The sequence below is a fragment of the Glycine max genome, chromosome 9 (genome assembly GCF_000004515.6).
Source record: "Glycine max cultivar Williams 82 chromosome 9, Glycine_max_v4.0, whole genome shotgun sequence".
NCBI classification, from domain to species: Eukaryota; Viridiplantae; Streptophyta; class Magnoliopsida; order Fabales; family Fabaceae; genus Glycine; species Glycine max.
Window position 1 is genome coordinate 46,953,910 of NC_038245.2, and position 24,560 is coordinate 46,978,469.

Consider the following 24,560-nt stretch of genomic DNA (forward strand, 5'->3'; position numbering starts at 1 on the left):
TTATTTTAATCACTTATACCAGTGATATGATTGATTTATTTAATAATTTCCAGGTTCAGCCATTGATCCAACACATTAGTTGGATTGATCATCGATTCAATTTTTAAAACTATGTGTAAAACATTTTAAATGGGCAAATCATTCCTTGCCCTCCGCACCCATCATAACATCTTCATTTATTCATTTTTAGATATTGCAATTATTTTACATAAAGCAATCTCATTTAAATTGATAAGACTATTATGGGTCGCAAAAAAAATCTCTAAATATTTAGCATAACATAACTTCATGCTTAAAGTTTGAATTTAAGATTACTAAAATTATGTTTGAGAAAAGTAACTGAAAAACTCGGTGAAAGCATAAAACTTATTAAATCATAAGTGTTTAGTAAAATCACCGATTGAAATAGCTGAAAATATAAAATGACATAAATAACATATTTAAAAAACGCAATGAGAAAATTGGATAAATATTTCTAGTATTTCAAAAAAGTTAAAAACTACTTAAAAAAACTTGTTTACCGAACAATCAAATAAATTTTTAGCTAAAAAATTAGAAATTAACTAAAATAACTTGTCAAAAATAACCATCTAGAGTAACCATCTAAAAAAATTGTTAAAAACTATTTACCGAACAGTCAAACAAGTTTTTCAGCTAAAAAAAATTAGAAATTAACTAAAATAACTTGTCAAAAATAACCATCTAGAGTAACCATCTAAAAAAATTTGTTAAAAACAAAAATATTATTACTATATTAATTTTCACTATGATTTTTAACGAATCTCAAATATATTTTTGAATAAAAACTTTTAACATATTTCTTTAATCAGGTTGCTAGCAAGACCCTAAGATTATATAGTATTTAGCTACTTTATTAGACTGGGGCTTGATATGATAACTTTCCTTAATCAAATGGAAGAATGACTATGGGTTTTTGCAATTAAAATTTTTACAAATAAAGTTGAGTTTCTAAGTTTTGCTACTTGGATCTTTTTCTGGTTGGCCTTTTTTGCTCGCAACCCAATTAGGGGAGTTACTATTAACACTATCATTTTGCTACTTACATTACCAATGTGTTTTAAATATTTTTTGAAAGACCCAACATTTGCTTTTTAGATAGTGTTTTTTTTTTTTTTTGTAACGTTTTTTAGATAGTATAATGAAATGAAGTAAAAATCAAATCTAAAAAGTATTGTGAGAAAATATAATAATTGTAACATTACTCTTCTATTATTTTTTGAAAGGTGTTTTCTTTTTTTATAATAGGCACTTTAGGTCGCAAGGCTAAAAAAAAGATACACGTTAGGATACTATTTATTTTTGTATTGTTATTGTGTTAGGAGTATCACTTTACAAGGAGTGTAGCAAATAGCGATTTATATCTTGAGAAAAGTTGGCATTAAAGAGGAGCACTTTATAGTTTATGCCCAACATATTATGGTCCACTCCCTTTTGTTATTAAGAGCTTCTTAATGTTGGAAATCAGGAAGCGTCGAAAAGCTTGGAATTATAGAAGTTAGTAGGTCGTCATCAATTCATTCATACTATAAATAATATAATAAATGACACATATTCACCATAAATAAATAAATGCATATACTAATAATATATAAAGATAAGTTGGAAATCAGGAACCGTCGAAAAGCTCGGAATTATAGAAGTTAGCAGGTCGTCATCAATTCATTCATACTATAAATAGTGTAACAAAATAACACAACACCCACTCATAAATGATCATACAATAAAATTATTATAATAATAATTATTTTTAAAAAGTCATACAAAAAATAATTAATTTTTTTATTATTAATCAGTAATATAATAACCTTTACACTGAATAATAGTATCGTGTCTACTCTCCAACACCAAAAAAATATCATACATCTATTCTCAGATCCCGATGTCCGAACAAAGACAGTAGTGAATACCCTGTCAATTCGCAAAATAAGAGATACATTAAGATATTTTTTTCGTAAATCTAAAATTGACAAAGCCTGAATTCCTATAAAAAAAATTATCCTCTTAAGATTATAATGTGCTATGTTGTTTGCTTTAAATAATATTCAGATATTCCAACTTATATCTATAATTTTTTATATCAATTATATAAAAAACATTATATTTATTAATTATATACATTGATATAAAAAATTATGATCGTAAAGTTAGGTGACTCAGTCATTTTTCGAAACTTAGATATGGCTGCAATGTACTTGCGTAGGACCATCGTCATAAGTCTTGCGAAATTCATAAGATGTGTTCGTACACCTAATGAAGTATTTAAAAAATACTTTCATAACTCTTAAATAAGAGTTATTTTTTATGAAAATAAAGTTAAAATATTTTTAAAAATAGTTATTTAGCAGTTATTCATGTTTAATTGTTAGAAATTGATATTTTTTGTTTATGGCTTGAAGATATAAAAAATAAAGGAATTAAAAGTAAAAAGATGTAGAAAATACAAAAAAAAAGATGAAGGTTTGAGTATCAAGCACAGCTCAAGACGTGCGCAGCATGCGCTAACACGAAAATTAGTACCTGCGCTAAGCAAGCAGAGCACGCACAGCGCGAGTACGTAAGCCCAAATTCACTCTAGCAATTATAAAAAGGGAGTCAAGTAAAAAAAAAACACATCAAGTTTTAGAATACTCTCATACCTACCTAAAGCCTCATAACTCTTCCTTGGAGAATTCTCTTCTCTCTCTCATCATTTTTTCTATTCCCTTCTTCCATCCATTTTCCTCCATCAATTCTTATACCCCCATTTCAGTGTAAGGTCCTCATGGCCATGAGAGTCTAAACTCTTAGTTAGGGTCTGACAGACCTAAAAAGTCAAAGAGATGTATGATGTACTCCATATTTATCAATACACAGGTATTTTCTATCTTATTATCTTTTCTTATTTATATTTCATGCATTACTCATCTTATGTTAGGGGTTAGATACTCGAGAGATGATAACTCTTAAGAAAAATACAAAAGAAAACATGCATGCATCAATTTTAGGGGTTAGGTGCTCGATAGAGAATAACTTCTAATAGAACTAAAAAAAAGGATATCATAATGAAATCATTGTTAGATATAGAGTGATAACATTATGTTCATGCATTAAAGCACACATCTAAAATCAAGGTTTCATGCATTTTATCTATTGAATCTTTGTAAAGGCATTTGAGAGATAGATATGTAAAATAAGTTTGTCATCGTGAGACATCAGGGACAAGTAATTAAATAGATGTGAGTAGGGTAAAATCACCTAATTGATAAAGAAAATTCCAAAATTCATACATCCTAAGCAAGCAAAGGCATGTTAGGTCCTAACATTTTCATTCCATTGAACTCTCTAATTAATTATTTTGCTTTCTATTATTTTCTCTACTATTAACTGTTATCTATTACCATTATTTTACTTATTTTACACCACTCTTTATTTCTTACCTTAAGAATTGAAAATTATACAATAAAAGTACAAAACAAAATCTCTATAAAATTCGACACTCAGACTTTCGAGTTTTACTACTTGTATATTTGGTGCACTTGTCAAACCATTAATATACTTAAACATGTTTTTCACCTTTTAAATATTTAAATATTTAGAATTTGTTATTATAAAATTTTTATTATATTTATTGTCTTTATAAAATTAAAATGTATCATTTTTTTTACTTAGAGTAAGATTCAAACACCTAAATTTACATGTATGATTTTTTTAACATTATTTATGTGCATAATTAATGTAAAAAATGTCATTTTTTACATCGATTATATACATAATAATTATAAAAAATATTAGGTTTAATTTATATCAATTATATATATAACTAATATAAAAAGTTATTATCGTAAGTTTAAATTTATTCAAATTAAAAAATGATATATTTCGATTTTATGAGAACAAAAAATATATTAAAAATTTTAAAAGAATAAATTTTGAATATTTTCATATTTATTTAAAAAATATATATATTTTAGCCTTAAAAACTGCATGATATTTGTCAGATTAATCCCACAATATTCTTAATGAAAAATCTAGATTTTTGTCATTCTTATAGATCATGCAACATATATATGTCTCGTTGACTCATCAAAAAATATGTCTCGATGAGAAGTGTAGCCGTTTCGGTAAACATATAGAATCCATAGTGGCAGAGCTAGAGAAAAAAGTTTGGAGGGCCAAATAATTAAAACTATGATATACGAATGAAATAGAATTAGTTAAAATTATTTTCTATAATTTATTTTAAGAATTTAATAATATTATTTAAATATTAAAATATGTTTACTTTATTCACAATGCTACTCAAGTTTCTTTTTCATATGACAAACCCACATTTGCTACTGAATAAAAAAGTGTGAAATTTTATCTTTAACTTTTTTTTTAGAGAAAAAAGGGGCATTATCATTAATGGAAAACAAATTTTGTGAGAAAATACGCAAAAAAAATAATATAATTTCTAATGATTTTGAAAAATAACCATATTTTTTGTCAAAACATGCAGAAATTTTTTATAGAGAAAATTACAATAATAATAGAAAAACCTGCATAAAAAGTCACAAGAATATACCCATATTTTAAAAAAACTAGTTATATCAAATTATACTATTTTTTTAAAATTAGTTATGATTATAGTTATAATACTCACTTATAATCTAATTATTTATTATGTATGATTATAGTTATATAAATACCTAAATCATCAATAATTATTAGTGTATAACTTAATAAAGGAATTATTTTTCCAAAGTTTATATAATGATGTTTAGATTCATATATTCAAACCTAGATTCATATACTCGAAGCCAAAAACAAATTGAAGCCTAATAATAACAATAAAAATGATGAAATATATAAGAGAAACAAATTAAAAAAATGTGTGAATAATGATGATAAAAAAGGAGAATAATTATTAGTATATCTCAAAATTCAAAGTTCATCTCATAAACAAAAATTAATTATAAATAACATTTAATTCATAAAAATATAAAATAAAGGATAATAAAATTATTTGGTCACAATATAAATATTTATAACCTTTAAAATAAAAATATTACATTATAAAAGGAAAATATATTAACAAAGAAAATAAATAACATCGGTTATTTTGTTTTTAAAAAAGAAAAAATATAATTATTTAAATTATGAATACTATAAAAAGAAAAATAATATCTATAAAAAATATAATATTTGTCTATAGAAGGAAAAAATTCCCTTATTTATAATATTATTAAAAAGAAATAAAATAGATAATTAATACTTAAATATTATTATGTCTATAATCAAAGTCTTCAACTAAAAATAATTAATTTAATATCCAAATAGGAGGGATCAAAATATATTGGTGTAACTTTGATAAATATTACATAATTTTTATAGCTTGATATAAAATGTTATTTTTATAATCAACAGTTGATTTATATCTACATATTACCAAAATTATTCGTGTCAAATTTTGTCAAAATTGAACAACAACAAAAAGGTAATCAAATGATCTACATTTTAGTATATTTTAAAATGTTTGTATTGTGTTGATTGTAATCTATGTGAAAAAGGATGACAATGATTTTAAATTAATATAAATTTTTTTATACATGTGATTTATGTAAAATAAACTTTCAGTTTAACAGTTTTAAGAAAATATTATCCAGTTTGAAGTTATAAAATTGTGTAATAGTTGTCAAAAGTTACATAATTTTTTTAACTTTATATAAAAAGTAATTTTTATTTATTCAACCATTAAATTATATCTACCTATTACCAAAATCGTTTGTGTAAAATATTGTTAAAATTGAACAATAAGAATAAGTTATCAAACAAATCATATTTTAATATATTTTAAAAATTTTATATTACATTAATTTTAATTTATATAAATGTGCTAACAATTAATTTTAGATTAATACAAAATTTTGTATATATGATCTAAGTGAAAGTAACTTTCAATCTAACGATTATTTTAAAAAAATATTATCTAATCAAAAGTTATTAAACAATGTAATAATCAGTCAAGATTACACGAGTGTAATCTGACTCTCTTTATATATCTAAAAAAGAATATGAAAATATGAAATACAATCTATTTAATGAGAAAATTTATATATATTTAATTTATTCTATGCGTAAAAGTTTTACTTTGAAATTAATGTATGATCTAGTAGGTAGAAAAAAAAATGGAGTGCATGTAATTTCCTTTTTATCGACATATAATTGGCGCTCTCTATTAGATTTCATTTCATTCACCTAAAATCAGGGCATTTCAAATTTTATTTACAGCAAATTACACTCGTCTCAAACCCACACTGAATAGTAAATAGTAACCCTTGCCTTGTGAAGACGATACATTGATGGAGCTAACTTCAAGTCTTCAACGATTTCGCCAATCATACAATTTTGTTTTGTCGTTTGGAACCATGTTGCCCTTGGTAGTCGACGTAGATAGAAAGTCATGTTATTTTACTATTTCATATGCATAATTTTTTTCCCCCTTTTTTCAACTTTTGCCCCGGACAAGTAACAAGAAACAGATTTGTATCCTTTAAGAATAAGGGTATATCTTTTTTTTTTTTTTTAAAAAAAGTGTCTAATAATTGTCAATTAATAAATAGGTAAATAAAAGGTTTCATAAATAATAAAAACATAAATATCTTGAAAAAATTAAAATCAAAATGCATCCAATTTGCAGTTTAGTCTTTAAATGAATTCATACAATAATCAAAAGTTTAATTATTAAGGACTTACTATGAAATAAAAATATAAATTAACCCACATACCAAAAAATGCCGGGAATGTTTAAGCAACTATATATAGACTTTATTTTATTTAAAAAATCCAATTAATTACTGTAAATCAATGGTAATTATAATGCGATTGAAAAAAATCAGAAACAATTAAAAAAAATCACACTAAAGAGTCACCACTAAACTTTATCCTCTAAAAAATAAGTGTGCTTTAGAGTCGCAAATTTAACAATAGACACAACTTTCAATTTTTATTTGTTAATTTTTATCATAAAAATACTTTTGTAGGTCAGCTACGCTGACTACTGATTAAAGAAATAAAAAAGAAAATATTTTATTTGAAATTATATGGGAGTCATTTTTTTTTCTCAAATAAAAAAATCGCTTTTACTTCTTTAGTCGGTGTTCCAACATTTGTCTATTTAAGAGTGATATTACCCAAACATTAGTCATTTCCATTAGTTTTTCAAGGTTTCTCCATAGGAACTTACTAATTTAAAATGTTAGCTAGCATCACCCAACTATGGCTCATGCACAACTATTAGTGTGTTTGGATACTCCTTAGAATCAATTTTCATTCTCAAAATCATGGTAAAAAATGGAAAAAACTGAAGCAATTATTTATTACTTTGGGCTTCAACTTGATTTTGGAATTAATTTTAGTAGAATTAAAAGTTAACTCAAACACACATTATATGATTGACTAATAAACTTATTTTTTGAGTATCTTGTCAAGAGTTTGATTTCAATATTTATGTATAAAAATATCTATTAAAAAATATTAGTCTCTTAAATAAATATCAACATTCTAAGTATTAATCTTTGACTTTCGGTCAAAAATACTCTAATCTCTACCTTTAAAAAAAGAAACTCATTTACACCTCCACTCTATAAATGTTACAACCTCAATTGTATATACACATACTTGTGCCTCAGTTTTTTTAATACAATCTCATCCGGTAAGAATAGATTAAAGGTAAAACAACTACTTACACTTTAGACACACTAACCAAATAATATTTGTTAATAGTATTTATAAAGTAAAAAAAAAAACTTCATATATTGAAAAAAACGATACATATGTTAATAAAAAGGTCTAATATATTTAAAGATTTAAAAAAAAAATTAATTTAAGCCTCATTTATTATTGAGTCGCCGTGGCATCCAACAATATTTCACTTAAGTAATCAAATAGGTAAGTCATGGCATTTTCTACGTTAGGCAGTCACATTGTTGAGTTGGGCAGTGATATACTCTACAAGACAAAAAATGGTCAATAATTTGGCAAGGAAATGGAAACGTAGCTTAATTTGAACCACACGGGCAAGTCATAGAAAATGAAATAATGTTTTTTTAGAAAATCGTTCAAATCCAAAACTTTCCATGGCGAGGGAGAACCTACACCAATAATTGTATGTGAATGTACGCAGAGTACGCATTTAAAGTCAAAAGCACAGTTGTTTACATGTGGGGATATTTATTAAGGAGTTCGCTATGAAAGTATGGAGCTTTGAAACGTATATTTTAAAATTGGCGATTTTTATATAACGGGTTGGCAAGGACAAAGATAAAGTAAAAAAATTTAACACATAATACTTAATGTTATTTTTCAGGACAATAATTAGTAAAACCATATATATTTTTATAATTAATAAAAAGAAGTTTAAGATAATATGTTTCCAAAGATAAATTTAAAAGAAAATACTCATTGCAAATTCTATTAGATAAACACTGTAAATTACTATGTATATTTTTGTTTGGTGAATTACTATGTATATAAAATATAATGAAATGTAACTTATTGCTGATACTTTTTTTTCCTTAAAAAAAATACTTATTGCGGATGAGACGAAGTCACTGCATAATTAATGCACGATACAATAGAGACTACAGATAATAGTTATAAATAATAATTTCTATGTTATTCATATTAAGAGTTTAATTTCAACGTTTTATTAGTACAATTTTTTACACTATTAATCATTTAAAATTTTATAATAAATATGACTTTTAACATAGCTTTATTTTTTTACTGCATAATCCATGCATTTGATTTCTTAACTATTGTCAAATTTTGTTAAAATATATGTACAAAAATAAATATATTAAAAAAATAAAATTATCAATTACTTATCCATATACATAAATTATGATAAAAAACTGAAAATAATATATTTTATTTAAAAATATCTATTATTTTATAAAAGCATAAAATATATGTTTAATACAGTCTTTTATGTAATCCAAAGTATTCACTAAAATATATTTAATACTTTATACCATACTTTTATAGTCGTATAATAAAAAAATCTAAATAATACGCATCTTCATTATAAGCCATGCATTTATGTCATGGAGATTTTTATTGCTTTCTGAAAAGGAACCTCTTTAAAAAAACTTTTAAGTTGCATAAAAAGGGGTGCACAAGTAAGTTATACTAACTGTAAAGCTTTAGGAATTCAATAATATCTAAGACTAAAATAATCCAATAATTGTACTTTTTTTTAAATGTTTTTCTTAAAAGTTTACTATACACCAGGATAAATGGGACCTTTGATACTCTACAGTAGAATAAAGGTATGATTAATCCTTAAATTATTTTGTTTTACTGTAAGAAAAAAAATTATTTCATATAAAGGTATGAGACCAAGTACGATACAATTAACAAATTTGTAACAATTCATCGACATACCGTTTCATTAACTGAATTAAATCTTTTTTTTATAGTTCTTATATTATTTAATGTTTAATGATTAGTTATACATTGAATTTGTATTAAATAAATTATCATCATACTTTTTTTTAAGAAATCATCATATTTTATATGTTGTATAACTCTTAACAAATCCATCACAAACAAGATACCGTATTAGATCAACTTCTGATTGTCTTCCATTCAAATAATTAACACAGAAAATAGTACCTTCAATTAATATCTATTTCGTTTTATTTAATATCTCATATAAATTACTTATGCGACCTGCATGGATCCAATTTCAATACATAATTATGTTCTATGATACACAAATGCATACATCATATATATAAATCTCACTTTTTTTTATATGTTTTATTCAGAAAAAATACTTTTTATATTTGATTAATATATACAAGTTAAGTCTCATTTCTTAAAATTAAAAAAAAAATAATAACATTTCACATTAATTTCCAAGTATACAACATAAAAGTGATGAGATCAAATCCACACAACTAAATATGCACTCAGAGAACTAAACAAAATGCTTCACTAACCCAAAATTTTATCAAATTGAAGATAAGACTTAACCTCTATGTATTAATCAAATATAAAAAATGAATCCTTTTAAACTGGCCAATCTGGACAATTCAAGAAGTGACAGAGACACATGCGATGGGTTTCACAATGATGGATGGAAAAAGATGAGTTGTTAGAATAAAGTCGATGAATCCAATATATAATGAAGTTCTTATTTTTGGGCCAATAACCATACATCAATAAAGTTTAAAAATAAAGTCCATTTGCATTCGACTATTACTTTTTACACAATGTTTTTCTGCTATTCACCCGCTATTTTTGTCATTTTTTATTTCAATAATGTCCTTGTACACGAGCTTGGTTTCATTCTGCTGGAATTCAGATTCCAGAAGTATGAAAAACGTAATGACTTTCAAATTTTAAAGTTTGAAAAGTCTATTTGTATATTTTGAAATTAAACTTCCGGAGGTCTATCTATAAATGATTGTGTTCTACAATTAAACTGTTAAAAGTCTATTTATATAGTTCCAAAAATATATTTTCAGAATACTTATATATGAATAAAGTTTTGAAAGTTTCATCCCAAAATGTGCATCAAATAGACCTGTGGAAGTTTAATTCCAAAATGGGTACAAATAGGCATATGAAAGTTTTATTTTGGAATGTGTAACAAATGGAGTTTCATAATTTAATTATGGAACACAGTTTTTGTATGATAAAAAAAGAAAGAAAAAAAATAAACCGAAACCAAAGATCAAAAGGAAACACTAGCAAGCTAAGCCTAGCACGAGGGAATAAATGTGTGTTTGAATATCCATTTGAAGGGAGAAATTAGTAGGTGGTTTAAGATTACTACTTTATTCATGATTCCTATCAACATGATTATTGGTTGAGATCATTGATGAGGTGATGGTTTTAGATCATTTAATATTCTTCGTTTAAAGGGGGTTGAAAGGAGATTTTGCACATTCCAATACACAAACGGAAAAGTTACATGAGTAGTGAATTAAGTTTTACATGGATTCATTTAGATGCAATTGTAATCTAGACACGTTCTAAAACTCCCATGGCGTCAGGTTGAAACAAAGGAGAGAGGGCCGCAAGAGGAGAAAACCAAACGGTGAAATCTTGGTCTTTAGAAGCACTTTTTCTTGGTTAGGAAACCCGCACAAAAATTAGCTTCACACAGAGTATGAAAGAGGAAAACATCCCACACAAAATAAGAAGAATCAGAATAGATTGGCACACACATCTATAGCTAGAAATCCAAGCAACATGTAAACCTTTAAAAATAGTCCAACATGATGCCGGAAAAATGGTTTCATTTGTGCGGGTTGCAGAAGAAATCCACTCTTCAAGATCATTGGTATAGAAAAAAAAACTCGCAGAATTAAAAATTGAAGGCAAATCGAAGTCTCCTTCGCCACTTTGCAATCACGAAAAACAATGGAGAATATTAGTGTCATTCAAGGGAGAACAAACATGACAAATGGCCATTTTCTATTTTGGTCTGAGAGTTCAACAACACGTCTTTAGTTGGCAAGGCATGCATGATGCCAAATAAGCCAAACAACTTTGGAAATATATGTTAGCATGACACATCTTGATTCTCAAGTTCTCAATGATTTTCAAACTATCACACTTCGTGTGGTGATATTTCATTTAACTCTTCGTTGGTTAGAACTATTAATAGATAGTCTTTTTCAGATCTTAGATAATTTGTTTTGGTTGCTTTCAGAATCAATGACTGTTCTCATAAATTAACATAAGATTTTTTAACGTATTTTGTTTTCACTCATATGTTTTTTGTTTTTTTGGGAAAATTTTCACAAGGTCACTCATTACATAATTACTCTAGGCCAAACACGCTTAGTTATGAAATTCTTAAGTGATAGACTATTAAAAAATAGATGTATCTTATTGATATAAATAATATCAATTAATTTCTTTAAGTCATCCACAATTGTACAATCTCATATTTATACAGCCAGATCCTTCTTGACAAACTACCAAAGAAAAAACTCACTAATTGATGTAACATTAGAAGTTTTAAAAAAAAAAGATTAAAAAATAAGGCAAGTGAAAAAAAATAATAAAAAAACAACAACTTTTCCAATTTGCTGGGACCAATACTCGTTGTTTCATATACACCCTTATTGGATACACTTAACAAGACTTGGACTTTGTATTACTTGTGGATGCCAATTGGTCTTGTATGGCGTATTGATGAGAGTTACTATTCACACCCAATTTTTCTATTCTCACTACTTACTTTTTTAAAAACATGTAAAGAAAAACACTCTTGCCATTTCCGATTTTCCTACGCTCCCTTCCTTTACCCATTCTCCTCACACCCCATTTTCTCTCTTTTCTTATTTTCCTTTTTTCTTTTATATATTTTAATTATTTAACTATGATATAATTTATCCTTTTATTAATAACTAAATTGATTATGATATAAATTATCATAATGACGACACATGTTACCTTTTTAATAATAATACAATTAATTTTGGATTAAATTTTTTAATTAAAATCTGATTTAATGATGATACTAGCTACTCTTTTTTAGTTATAATCGAATTAATTATGATACAAATCAGTATCATAATTATTTTTTTATGCATATTATAATTAATTTAATTACTATTAATAAAAGAAAATTGTATAATTTGAAGAGTAGTAGCTTATATGATTTTTTTTTTATCAGAGATAGGTTACTTATATGAAATTAAACTAACTTATATGGAGTTTAACTAAAGAATTGTGTCAGGACTGAAAAAAAAGGAACTTAGTTGCGTTCAATTTCAAGTATACTACTGCTTTCTTAATTTTAAGATGCTTTTATTTTATTTTATTTTGCTTAACAATTAGTCAATTAATATATTACTAGCTCAGGAGTCAGGACGGAGCAGCTTGTCCTTGTGCGTTCAAACTGTGAATTATTGAATATAAACAGAAATCAGGCACAAGTTTCAGGGGCAAGCATAAAGTGAATCAGTCAATATTATAAATATAAAATATCTATACATCATAGGAGTGATTTAAATTAAATTTTTAGACTTATTTTTTTTAATGAATAAATATTTAATGCTTATTTAAATAATTGGTTTTATTTTAAAAATTATAGCAAAAATATATTTAATTAAAAGTGATATATATTTATAATATTATAAAGTATAATGGAGAAACAACTATTTAAAAGATAAAATTATATTTTTAGATTATTTATAGTAATATTTGTATGCATCATAAATAAATATTATATTTATGTTTAAATATGTTAGCTGAAAAATATTTTCAAAACAATTGATTTTCCTTAATTATTTAAAAAATATTTCTTAATAATAAACAATTACAATTGATTTTCAATTCTTTTACCATGCGATTGTTATAATACAAGAAAATATTTGTTTCACGTTCTTCTATTTCCAAAAATACGGAAATGAAAAAATATATATATTTATTAGAAGGTTATAAAAATTTATTCATAGAAATATTATATTTTATTGTTTTAAGTAAACTCTATAATTCCCATGAGAAAACGTGGGAATATATTATTCCATTATTCCTATAGGAAGATATCTATGATCAACACAATTTTTTTAAAACTAAATAAAAGAAAAAATAAATTTAAAATAGATATAAATATAAATAAATGCCCTTAAAAAAAGGTAACTAAATTAGTAAATAAACAATGTTTTGTAAAGCAAGGGATAGCAACACACTAGACATTCCTTCCTAGGTCCTGAATAAATTAGAGACGTTGTTCAAGATTAGGTTGCCCTGTCTGTTCTCTCACACACTCACTCTCCTTCTCTCTCCTATTGCGGCTAGGGTTTGGGTTTTTCACTTTCAGCCTCTCCATTCCTTCAACCTTCTTCTTCTCTTTGATCTCTGATGGAGACGTTCCGTGTTTAGTAGCAAGGGTTAGTTGAGGCCTTGTGTTTGGAAACGTACGGTGTCGTTTTGGAGTTGGGAAAACAAATAATTCTGAGAGATGGCAACCACGAACCCTTTTGATTTGTTGGGTGACGACGCTGAGGACCCTTCTCAGCTCATCGCCGCCGAGCAACTCAAGGCGGCGGCTGCTGCTGCGGCTGCCACCGCCGCTCCCAAGAAGGCGCCGGCTCAGCAGATCAAGCCGGCTCAGCTCCCTAGCAAGCCTCTTCCTCCGGCTCAGGCTGGTCAATTTCTCAACTTTCCTATTTTGTTTTAGTTTTTGTTTTTCGTCTTTTTTGTGTTTTTGTTATTTTTCAGTCTTGAAAAATCTGACCGTTTTGATTCGTTAATGCACTGTATGAGGTTTTGTAACTCTTTTTGGGTTTGTTTGATTTCATGAGTTTGCTCAAGTAAAAAGTGTTTTTTTATGCTCGTTATACGTTATTGTGTGTTTGGGAAGCGAAAGCTACACCATATTTGCTTTGAAATTTTGCATTGGAACGCGCAATTGCTCCGTTAATCGTGGTTTCAACGCCAATCCAAACACATTGGTGTTGTTTTATATGGATGATTATGATTATTGAAATTTTGTGGGTTGTGTTTACATGTGTAGTTGATCATGGTTGCGTTGTTGTATGTGTGTTTGTTACATGTGTACATTGTTAATGTTTTATTTTAGTATTACGCAGTGTGCGTTTGCATTCATGTTAGATGATTCAGAGTAGTAAGTTTGGATTCAATGTTCACATGTTTGTTTCCATATTGAGTAATTGATTCTGGGTCTAAAATGATTTTGAATTGAAGCAACTTTAAATATATTTGCGATGGATAAATAATTGAAGCTTTACTACTAACTTGGTTTTAGAATCAAAACATATAAACATAAATTACATCATTCCCAAATAAATTTTAAGCAAAATCAATTTTATAAACACTCACCCAAACACTTGCGTGTTTAAAGTTGGTTGTGTTTATTGAAAAGAAACAGTATTAAATGATAACTATGGTTTCTAAGTTTTCATGTAAGATATCGAGTTTTGATGCATAATGCATTTGACGTTGTGGTGGGTATAATCTGATAGGACATTTTTTTGTAAAGTACATTTTGTTATAAGTCCCGAGTCAATAATGTGTGATATGATAATACATTTTTTCATTTAAAACTCTGTTCTAATTTGTAATTTGGCTAAGACAACCAACATTAAATAAGTTAATGTGTGTGTTTTTTTGCCAGCTGAGTTTATATGCCATTTATTGCTCTGCAATTGATGTTCCTCCTGTTCTTGTGTATTCATATTTTCTGCTTCTATCTTGTTGATAGTGAGGGATGCCAGAAATGAGTCTGTTCGTGGAGGCCGTGGAGGTGGACGAGGTGGGGGACGTGGATTTGGACGTGGTCGTGGGTTTAGTCGTGACTCTTCCAATGACGAGAACTCATTCCCTACCAGCGGAGCTCCTTATAATCAGGTTTCTTTTGAAGGAGATGCTGGGAAGTCTTCTGAAAGACGCGGTTATGGTGGACCACGAGGTCCTTACCGTGGTGGTGGTGGTCGTCGTGGAGGTTTCAGCAATGGTGAAACTGGTGAAGCTGAAGAAGGACGACCTCGAAGAGCATTTGATCGTCGCAGTGGGACTGGACGAGGGTGATGTTATCTTTGATGAACAATTTCTTTATTGAATTTGCTTTTATCAATATTGATGTTCCTTGGTCTATTTGCAGAAATGAATTCAAACGTGAAGGTTCAGGACGTGGTAACTGGGGAGCCCAAACTGATGAACTTGCTCAGTAAGAATTCTTCTCAAAATCTAGTATTCTATTATTTTAATAGTTATAAACATTTGCATTGTTTCAATGGAAATTCTGTTTTCTTAATTATTTTTATTGTTTATATTTTCTCTCTTGGTTTATATTAGGGTAACTGATGAGGTTGCGAATGAAACTGAAAAGAATTTGGGTGATGAGAAGCCTGCAGTTGAAGAAGATGTAGCTGATGGTAACAAGGACAGCCCTACTAATGAAACTGAAGAAAAAGAGCCTGAAGATAAGGTGAATGTCAAGCCTATTTAAAACTTTTACTTACCCTAAACTGTTGCTGTATGCTCTGTTTTTTGTGTTTTGACAATTAAAGTACCAATGGAAGATGATGTTCCATCTTGGATTATTTGCTGATTGCATTTCTCCAAATTGATTGAACTATTTTTTTTTTAGTTTGGTTATTATTTTTTTTCATATGCTTTTTTATAATTACTAATCTTGTGCTCATTCACTTTTAAGATACTCCGTCTTTCCTTGATCATGATTTTTTTTCTTCCCAATATTGCTTAGCCTTTTGTAACTTGTAAGTGTTTGAATGTTCTCATGTGTATTTTTTATTAATTAATTAACAAGTACAGAGCTTGGCTCTGGCATCCCTGCTAGCTAACTAGTGGGATGTGGTTATTCTGTAGCAGCTTGATCCCCCACATCCCTATTTTCTTGATCTCCTTGGGGTCCAATAGGACTTCCCTAGGATCTAAAACGAGATGCAGAGTTGATATCATCTAATTAAGATGTCAACAATTTATTTTATTATATAGGCTCATTGATGATATATATCCTCTCAATTTTGTTGTTGGTGGTTATCACTTGCAGTTTACTTGCTGACGTGCACCTTTAGCTTTAGAGGATCTAAATCATGGTTAATTACATACTTTGTGATGTTAGTGTTTTGCATTTGAAATTTATTGACCAGTGGGCTGTTTTGTTCATTTATTAGGAGATGACTCTGGAGGAATATGAAAAAGTGTTGGAAGAGAGAAGGAAGGCCTTCCAAGCACTCAAGACTGAAGAGAGAAAGGTGGACACTAAAGAGTTTGAATCCATGCAGGCCTTATCAAGCAAGAAAGACAATCATGACATATTCATTAAACTGGTGTGTATTTTTTTTATCATCTTCCGCCCTTCTAACTATATGCTGTTCATATTATATTTCTAATACCTTCCAACATGTTTTGACATTCATCATCTTTCCAGGGATCTGATAAAGATAAGCGAAAAGAGGCTTTTGAGAAGGAAGAAAAATCCAAGAAGGTTTGACTTTATTGAATTTGCTTGTCCTTGGTACTTTGAATATATAGCTCCATGTTTGTCATTTCTTCTGCTCAATCATTGAAAGTTGCTTGTTGTGAAATATTGATTACAAGCAAGTATAACACATTTCATGGGTAATAACTATTTGTGAAATTTAAGAAAATATAGATAAAAAAATAATTAAAGAAAATTATTTAATTTTAATTCACCCAATTATTTTTTATCTTTACTATTGGGTGCATTAAAGATAGGAACATGTGATTACCGTGCTTTGAACTGGAGACTTAAGATATTCTTGTCTGCATGCCATGCTTCCATTGTTTATTATTCTTTCGTCTTTTTCCTCCCGTTGTATCAAATTAACTTGCATATTTTAGTCAGGCAATATATTTTCCTCATCTTTAGAAAGTTTTTAAACAATAAGAAGTTGATTTTTATGATTTCTTTAGTTTGCTTTTGAACCTGTTCATTTTCTTTTGTTTTGCTGACTAATTTTGTTTATTGAATTTCATATTCATAGTCTGTGAGCATCACCGAGTTTCTGAAGCCTGCTGAGGGGGAAGCATACTATAACCCAGGACGTGGTAGGGGCCGTGGCCGTGGTTCACGAGGCGGAGGCGGTTACCATGGAAGTGCCACCAACAATGCACCTGCTCCATCCATTGAAGATCCCGGGCATTTCCCAACCTTGAGTGCCAAGTGAGGCCTTCCCAGAACCCTTTTGACATATCTCTGTCCTATTTTCAATTTTGGGTTCTCTTATTTGAACTTAAGCAGGAAAGGAACTATGGTAATTGGATTTCCTGGATTAGAAGGTTCATTTAATTTTATGCCTTAAAAGTGTAAATTTAGGTTGTTCTTCATACGGTCATGTATCCCTTGAAGCCTGTTCCTCCTTGTGCTTTATTTTTACCGCGTTTGATATTTTGGGGGAATATGGTCGGGGTAAGACATAAATGTTGTTGAGTTCCCTTTTCTTCATAGATAGACATCTCAGTTTTGCTTCAATTTTTGGTTTCTCATCCCCAATTCTAGTCTCTATCAAGAATAACTTAAAATAAATATTAGTGGAAGCTATCCTTTTTCTTTTTTATTGCAACAAAAAAAAAGGTTGGACCCATCCATTGTGCAAGTGCTTGCTTTGCACACTACCTAAATGTTAGGCAGTAATGGTTTGACACGTGTAACATAGAATAGAACGGATTGTCTTGTTCGGTGTTCTTTGTTTTCAACCTTTCGGTGGAACCAAAATGTTTTGTAAACTTATGTGCTAATCTTTTTAAAATATACTAAACATACGCGTACTAAGTCAAACTGTCTCAAACGCCTACTTGCATTATAATCTAGTTGGCTACATTGCCAAGGTAAAGCATATTGAAATTTTAGTTATGCTAAAACATCGTTGAAAAGTGTATTTCAATCAAGTTTTTTTAGATAATTTTATAAAATTCTCACTTCTATCCATTAAATAGTTTTTAACTTAAGAAATTTGTTTTAATTTTTTACTCAACAGTTAATTATTAAAAAAACTACATTTACAAGTTGACAGATATAAAACCATGATTTAAAAGTTATTTTGTAAATAATCAACAAATCTATATATGACAATCTGTTAGAAAGATTTTTAAATGTTTTTACACGAAAGAGTGCGAAACTGTAAATCAACGACTATCTGATTTGGTCTCTAGTTCCTGAAATATTATTCCGGGAAATAAAATATGGGAATATTATTCCTGATATTTAATAAAAAATGTGTTTGATTAATTACAAAATTAGTTGGAAATTTTTTTGAATAATTAAGACATGGATGATTAAATTATTTTTCCTTAGAATATATTATAATTACTAAAATATCTTTATGTTAAAGATGTTATTTGTCATAATACAAACAACTTTATTATACGATCAACAAATCACAAACAAATTATGCTCAAATGTTATATATCCAACTTTTCATGAAAAAATTATTTTCACTACTTTATTATTCGTTAGAGTATACACCTAACACATTCAAGTTGGATAAAGAGCCTATTCTATCTGCTCAAAGTAAAACTAGGCGAATAAATTTATCTCTTCCAGAGGCTCCTTCCCACCTCAAGACACAGAAAAATATTAGGCAGTCCTAGATTATCACTTATCTATTTTCTCAACCAATTTATATTTAGCTAATTTTCTTATCATTGTAGGATTAATTTTAATCACCTTCGAAGTCTTTATCCGTCAAAATTTTTGCGCTCTGCGACATTCTTTACGGGAAAATGGCACAAAAACAAACGTTGAGTTTGGAATCATTCAAAATCCAATTTAGTCTTTTGAAGATGCACCACAAAGATATCGTGCTAGTTCATAAAAAAATGGATTAATTATGTTTTTTTCCCTTAAACTTTTTCATTTTTAGTATCACTGTTAATTAATGATGTGGCGGCTGGAAGATAAACCACATGTTAACTCTTTCAGCACTTCATTTTCTGACAATTTTAACCGCCAGAAATTGCTTCTTGTAAGTACGACCCAGTCACAACTCAGGCACATTCAACCTGCGACTCCGAAATCCCTTTCCCTCTTCCATCAAGTCTGGATCTCCATCGTCAAGTCTGGAATATGAATTGAAACAGACGAGCATCCTTATCAAACCAAATTTAGTTGCGAGGACATCTCTTTATTCCTTAACTTTTGCTGTTTGTTTGGATGAGTTATCTAAAAGATTGAAAAATATTTCAAAAAAGTTCTTTTGTCATACTTTGTGTTTAGAGAAAAACCTAGAAAAAAAATAGAAATTTTGCTCTGTTTATGCAAGGGCTGTGCATGTTAAATTAAGTCATTGTTTATAATATCAATGACTTTGGAATTGTTCTCTCTTCATCGGCACAGTAACGCCATTTAATCTCCAAAGTGTACATTTACAAGTAAAATGAGTCCAACCAACTCATGTTGGAAGTTTGGAACAGAAATTCCACGGGCTTAAATGACAGGGTTTGAGAAAATAATAAACATAATTGGTTTGGTTTCATTTAATCTCCCATCATAGAATGTTGATTGCATAACATAAGTTTATATTTGAGTTTAAAATTCTTACACACACAAAGTGGAGTGTATCAGCCAAAGGTGGAAAGCGTGTCTATGCCAAGAGATTGGTCTAGCTGTTCTATGACAGCACATTTTGCGGCAATCAAATAAACAAAAAAGTAGTAGTCCCAAATGAAAAGATATGAATAGGAATATGTATTTAGCATTGATGAGTATTATACTTTGCACAAGCCACATCATTAAGTATATTCAAAGAATGGGATCATCTAGGTCAGTTCCAAACCAACAGACAAATTCTGACACTGGTCCACTATTTAGCGAAATATAATAATAAAAAAAATCTTACATGAAAAAGGTGACCAAATAAAATGGATCTGAGTAACTGTGGTCAGGAAGAGCAGCACCCACCTTTCTGTGCAACTGGCTGACCCCTGATCTGCACTGTTGGAGGCCTTGCATTATTTGCAGGTTGGCTTGCCATTCTGCATTCACAAGATAAAATACCATTATATTAACATAGAAGGAATAGTTGCCAGACAAAGAAAGGTATATTAATATGATCTATATATAACTACTTTCCTTACAAAAAACTTGTGAGAGATTGGATAACTAATCCCTTTTGCCTCAACTAGAAAAGTCTATTCACTTTTCAGCAAATTCTAAGTTTGGTCTTTGGAGATTGGCATCACATTTATATTTATTCTGAAATTTTTTGCTATGTTTGACACATACAATTTCACAAAAAAATAGGACATAAAAACAGTCTGGTAACCCATATCAATACAAGAAAAAAAAAGACATTTATAACTCTTTCGCAATTGACTTTTCAGCTATGGAAACTGACAACATCAGATACTAGTATAATTATTCATCGAGTAAAGCGGTAACAATTTTTCCTGGGCTTGCTTCTAAGGCCAAGCTGCATTGAACTTATGTTATCTTCTTGAATATCTACTGTTAAATAAACAGGAATGTATACCTATCCTTGATTGAAGCAGTCATTGCCATGAAAGCCTGTTCGACATTTGTAGCATCTTTTGCACTTGTTTCCATAAAAGGTATGCCTATTCCATCTGCAAATGCCTATCAAAGGAAAACAAAACATAAAAGGTGGGGTAAGGGTAGCTGAAATAGGAATAAAAGTTTGAAACTTAATATGAAAAAATGAAAAATTCAAGGGATTGACAAAGCTATACCTTAGCTGTTTCATATGACACTGCTCTATTTGCTTCCAGATCACACTTGTTGCCAACCAAAAGCTTGTTAACATTATCACTTGCATAGCGATCAATTTCACTGAGCCACTGCTTCACATTATTGAAGCTCTCTTCATCTGTCACATCATAAACAATCTGCCAGAGGAACCAGTTAGTAAAGCATGCAAGGATCCACCTACAAAGGGGAAATAAATATCTAAAAGCCCATGCCAAGAAAATCATCACCCACAATGATCCCATGGGCACCACGGTAGTAGCTACTGGTGATTGTCCTAAATCGTTCTTGCCCAGCTGTGTCCCACTACATAAGAAACAGATTACAAATCAGGGTAAGAAGATTATCTGTCAACACAACCATGAATTTTGGTGATCCACATGGTCTAGAAACATCATCACTTAAAGCAAAATATTACACCAACAAAGAGAGTAAAATAGTTAGGTCAAGCTCACTGGAGACTTAATATCAATAGATCAATAGATAACGAGACAAAGGCCATTCAGATACATACGATCTGTAGTTTAATGGTCTTTCCATCTTGCTCAACGGTACGTATTTTCTACACAAATTGACATGAAATGGTGAGTTTAGACATTGCTTCAAACAGTTTCAGATAAAAATTTGTAGAGTTGTACTCACAAAATCAACTCCAATGGTGCTTATGTAGCTTTCGATGTACGAATCATCCTGTAGCATAAAATATAAATTATCATCAAGATATCAAGTTAATCCAAAGTACTGCATTAGGTTAGAAAGTGAAGTGACATGACTATCAGAATCTCTAAAAAATAGACTACATGTCAAAGAAAAATATTATATGACACTAGCCATAGGCTTTCTTTTTAAGTCACATAAATGAACTAAAACAGGTTAATAATTCCTTTTTTTCACCCTTATTTTTTAATTAGACATTCTCCAAAGGCCAAATTCACTTGTTCAAATCACAACAAAACCAACAATAGGAGACACAACCTCGTCACTTTCAGCATAATTCAACAGGAGAGGTTTGACTAGGAATAAGGATAAATGAGGATTCAGTGCATCTGCAGTGCTGAAATCCTTTGTAATCTTCTTTCATTTTTTCTGCAATTTCAGTCTCAAAGAGGGCTACCTATGCTCGTAAGGAGTTTGATCTCCCTAAATTTTCAACTCTAAAATTGAGTTCATATCAAAATACCTACCAAAAGTTTATTATATATTTATATTTTCTTGAATAACTATAGCATGTTACATGTATTATTGTATTGGACAGCTAAATGATAAACCTGCAAATTAGCAACCATTCTACGTGTGGGGAATTGGGGAAAGCATACATTATTACACATAGGGAGAGAGGCAAAATGATTCAAAGTGATAAGGCTAGTAATTGTTTCACTTTTTATTTTCATATTACAGAACTCCAACACAGTCAAGACCTCAAACAGAGAATAAAACATGTAGCTATTATTATTCTAGGACAGGAGATGTAACTAAATAGAAAAACACCAAAAATGGAAATAAAAATTATAACATTATGTTATAGGAAACAAAATCCACTAATCCAGTAGTAGTCACAATAATAACTAGCATAAAAAGCAATTGAAAGCTTACAGAAAATCTCAGAAGAAGGCATGATTTACCAACACCAGAGTCTCCAATAAGAAGGAGCTTGAACAGATAATCACTGCAAAGAATAACCGCAGCATATCAACTTTGACTCTTATAATAGATTGTGAATCAGACACAGAAGTAACCATCTCTCTTTCACACACAAACATTAAGATAACAGTTAAATAGAAAACCAACCATAAAGTCTCAATTCAATAAGATCTATAAACCAATATTTCCAATATTTCATTAGCTTTTTCTCTAAACACAAGAAAACGTTAGCTTTTTCTCTTATTGCTTGATCTAAGTAGAATAGCCCAACACCATATAAGTACCAAATCTAAATCCCATGCTTCCAATGCGGGAAGTCAACTCCCATATCAATGTAACAACCTTGCAAACAGCATCTCATGTTTCCCCTAATCTTATGTTTAATTGTTTAGAATAATTTGATGTTCTCCCAATGAACTGCCGTTCAAATCATGCAAACCACAAATCAAACTACCATACAGTATGCGCAGTTCAACTCTTTGAAATAAACAAGGGACAAGATCAGGGTAACTCTTCACTTCAAAATCAATAACATAAAACAAACACAAGCGATCGCTATTCGCAGGCGAACTCGAGATTAAAAAACAATAAATTTCAATCTCCCCCAAAAAATAAAAGAATAAAAAACCCAGTGGGTCAAAATCTATGAAAACCAATCAATCTAGGGTTACACACCAACAAGATTTGCTGCAGACAGAACCCAACTCATATTCACCAATTTAAATGCAACCCCACATGGCCTTTTGGCAGGGAACATGAAAAAAGCGAAAAAGGAACGAACTTCGCTGAAATCAGACATGATTCGAAGTAAAGGGAATGAAGGAACGTACTACTCGGGATTCATTTCGAAGGAAGAAAGTGGGGACTGGGGATTCGCCGGAGATAGGTCCGGTGTCGGTGCTTCACCTTGGATATCAGGAGAATCGCACGCACGAAGGAATCGAAAGACAGCTTCGCTGGCTTCGCTTGGTGCTTCTTTTCTTTTGAATCAAAATCGCGTGGAAACGGGACAAATACGGTGACGTATTTGTAATGATTTTTTTTAGGAATGTCCGCTTGACTAATTATATTTTTTTTACACAATTTATTTCATAAAAAAACATGAACCCTTAAATACTTATTTAAGAGATACAATCACTATCACTTATGCTATTAGCACACATTTGTAATGGTAATGCCTCATGTATTTCCAGATACAATAAAGAATTAAAATTAAGTAATTTTTTTGGAAAATATTTGTGTATTAGTCTTTTTTATTTTAATTTTCTCATTTATTTGTATTTGCTTAAACAAAATTAGGTATCTACACTTGAAAATTTGGAAGAAGACAGACAAAAGAGTTAACACGGAAGGGAGAAACAGATGAGGGGGAGTGTATTTGGAAGAGTAATAGGAAAGGAAAGTATACAAGTAAAAAGAGGGGTGCAAATAGAAACTCCCGTTTTGTAATCACATTGTTCTAGTGGACCTTTAAAGTTTTATCTACCTATCTACCTTTATTGGATCTTTCTTTTTCTTTTTGGTCCTGTTTGTTAACCGGCGAGATTTATTTTTACTTCTTTTTTTCAATTCACACTCTCTTTTATTTTTTCCACGTGTTTGATTTGTAACAAAATTTGAATCTCTCATATCCATTCTCCTTTCTCTTTGCTTTGCCTTTTCACAACGACCAGCAGCTTCCATATTCATAAAAGTTGGC

At 29.3% G+C, this 24,560-nt stretch overlaps 2 protein-coding genes across 2 annotated transcripts; one reads left to right on the forward strand and one right to left on the reverse strand.

Moving 5' to 3' along the window:
* The first annotated feature begins 13,678 nt into the window (after positions 1 to 13,678).
* On the forward strand, positions 13,679 to 18,283 carry LOC100807657 (uncharacterized). Its single transcript, NM_001254586.3, has 7 exons — positions 13,679 to 14,156; positions 15,233 to 15,554; positions 15,632 to 15,697; positions 15,826 to 15,958; positions 16,668 to 16,823; positions 16,925 to 16,981; positions 17,502 to 18,283. Exons 1-7 carry the CDS (start codon positions 13,970 to 13,972, stop codon positions 17,682 to 17,684), a joined length of 1,104 nt encoding a protein of 367 aa, NP_001241515.1. The 5' UTR covers positions 13,679 to 13,969; the 3' UTR covers positions 17,685 to 18,283.
* A 1,897-nt stretch (positions 18,284 to 20,180) lies between these two features.
* SRA2 (GTP binding protein) lies at positions 20,181 to 23,861 on the reverse strand. Its single transcript, NM_001251240.2, has 8 exons — positions 23,692 to 23,861; positions 22,814 to 22,886; positions 21,863 to 21,910; positions 21,735 to 21,782; positions 21,455 to 21,526; positions 21,205 to 21,360; positions 20,988 to 21,091; positions 20,181 to 20,490 (listed from the first exon to the last, which is right to left on the reverse strand). The coding sequence occupies exons 1-8, from the start codon at positions 23,703 to 23,705 to the stop codon at positions 20,397 to 20,399; spliced, it is 609 nt and encodes a 202-aa protein (NP_001238169.2). The 5' UTR covers positions 23,706 to 23,861; the 3' UTR covers positions 20,181 to 20,396.
* Positions 23,862 to 24,560: the final 699 nt, after the last annotated feature.

Excerpts from the sequence above, each read along its gene's own strand:
- LOC100807657 (NM_001254586.3), top strand. The coding sequence starts at position 13,970 with ATGGCAACCACGAACCCTTTTGATTTGTTGGGTGACGACGCTGAGGAC. Across the intron at positions 14,157-15,232 it reads TCTTCCTCCGGCTCAGGCTG|TGAGGGATGCCAGAAATGAG; the intron begins GTCAATTTCTCA and ends TCTTGTTGATAG. Across the intron at positions 15,698-15,825 it reads CAAACTGATGAACTTGCTCA|GGTAACTGATGAGGTTGCGA; the intron begins GTAAGAATTCTT and ends GGTTTATATTAG.
- SRA2 (NM_001251240.2), bottom strand. Across the intron at positions 21,527-21,734 it reads AGACCATTAAACTACAGATC|TGGGACACAGCTGGGCAAGA; the intron begins GTATGTATCTGA and ends TTTCTTATGTAG. Across the intron at positions 21,092-21,204 it reads TGTCATATGAAACAGCTAAG|GCATTTGCAGATGGAATAGG; the intron begins GTATAGCTTTGT and ends TTCCTTTGATAG.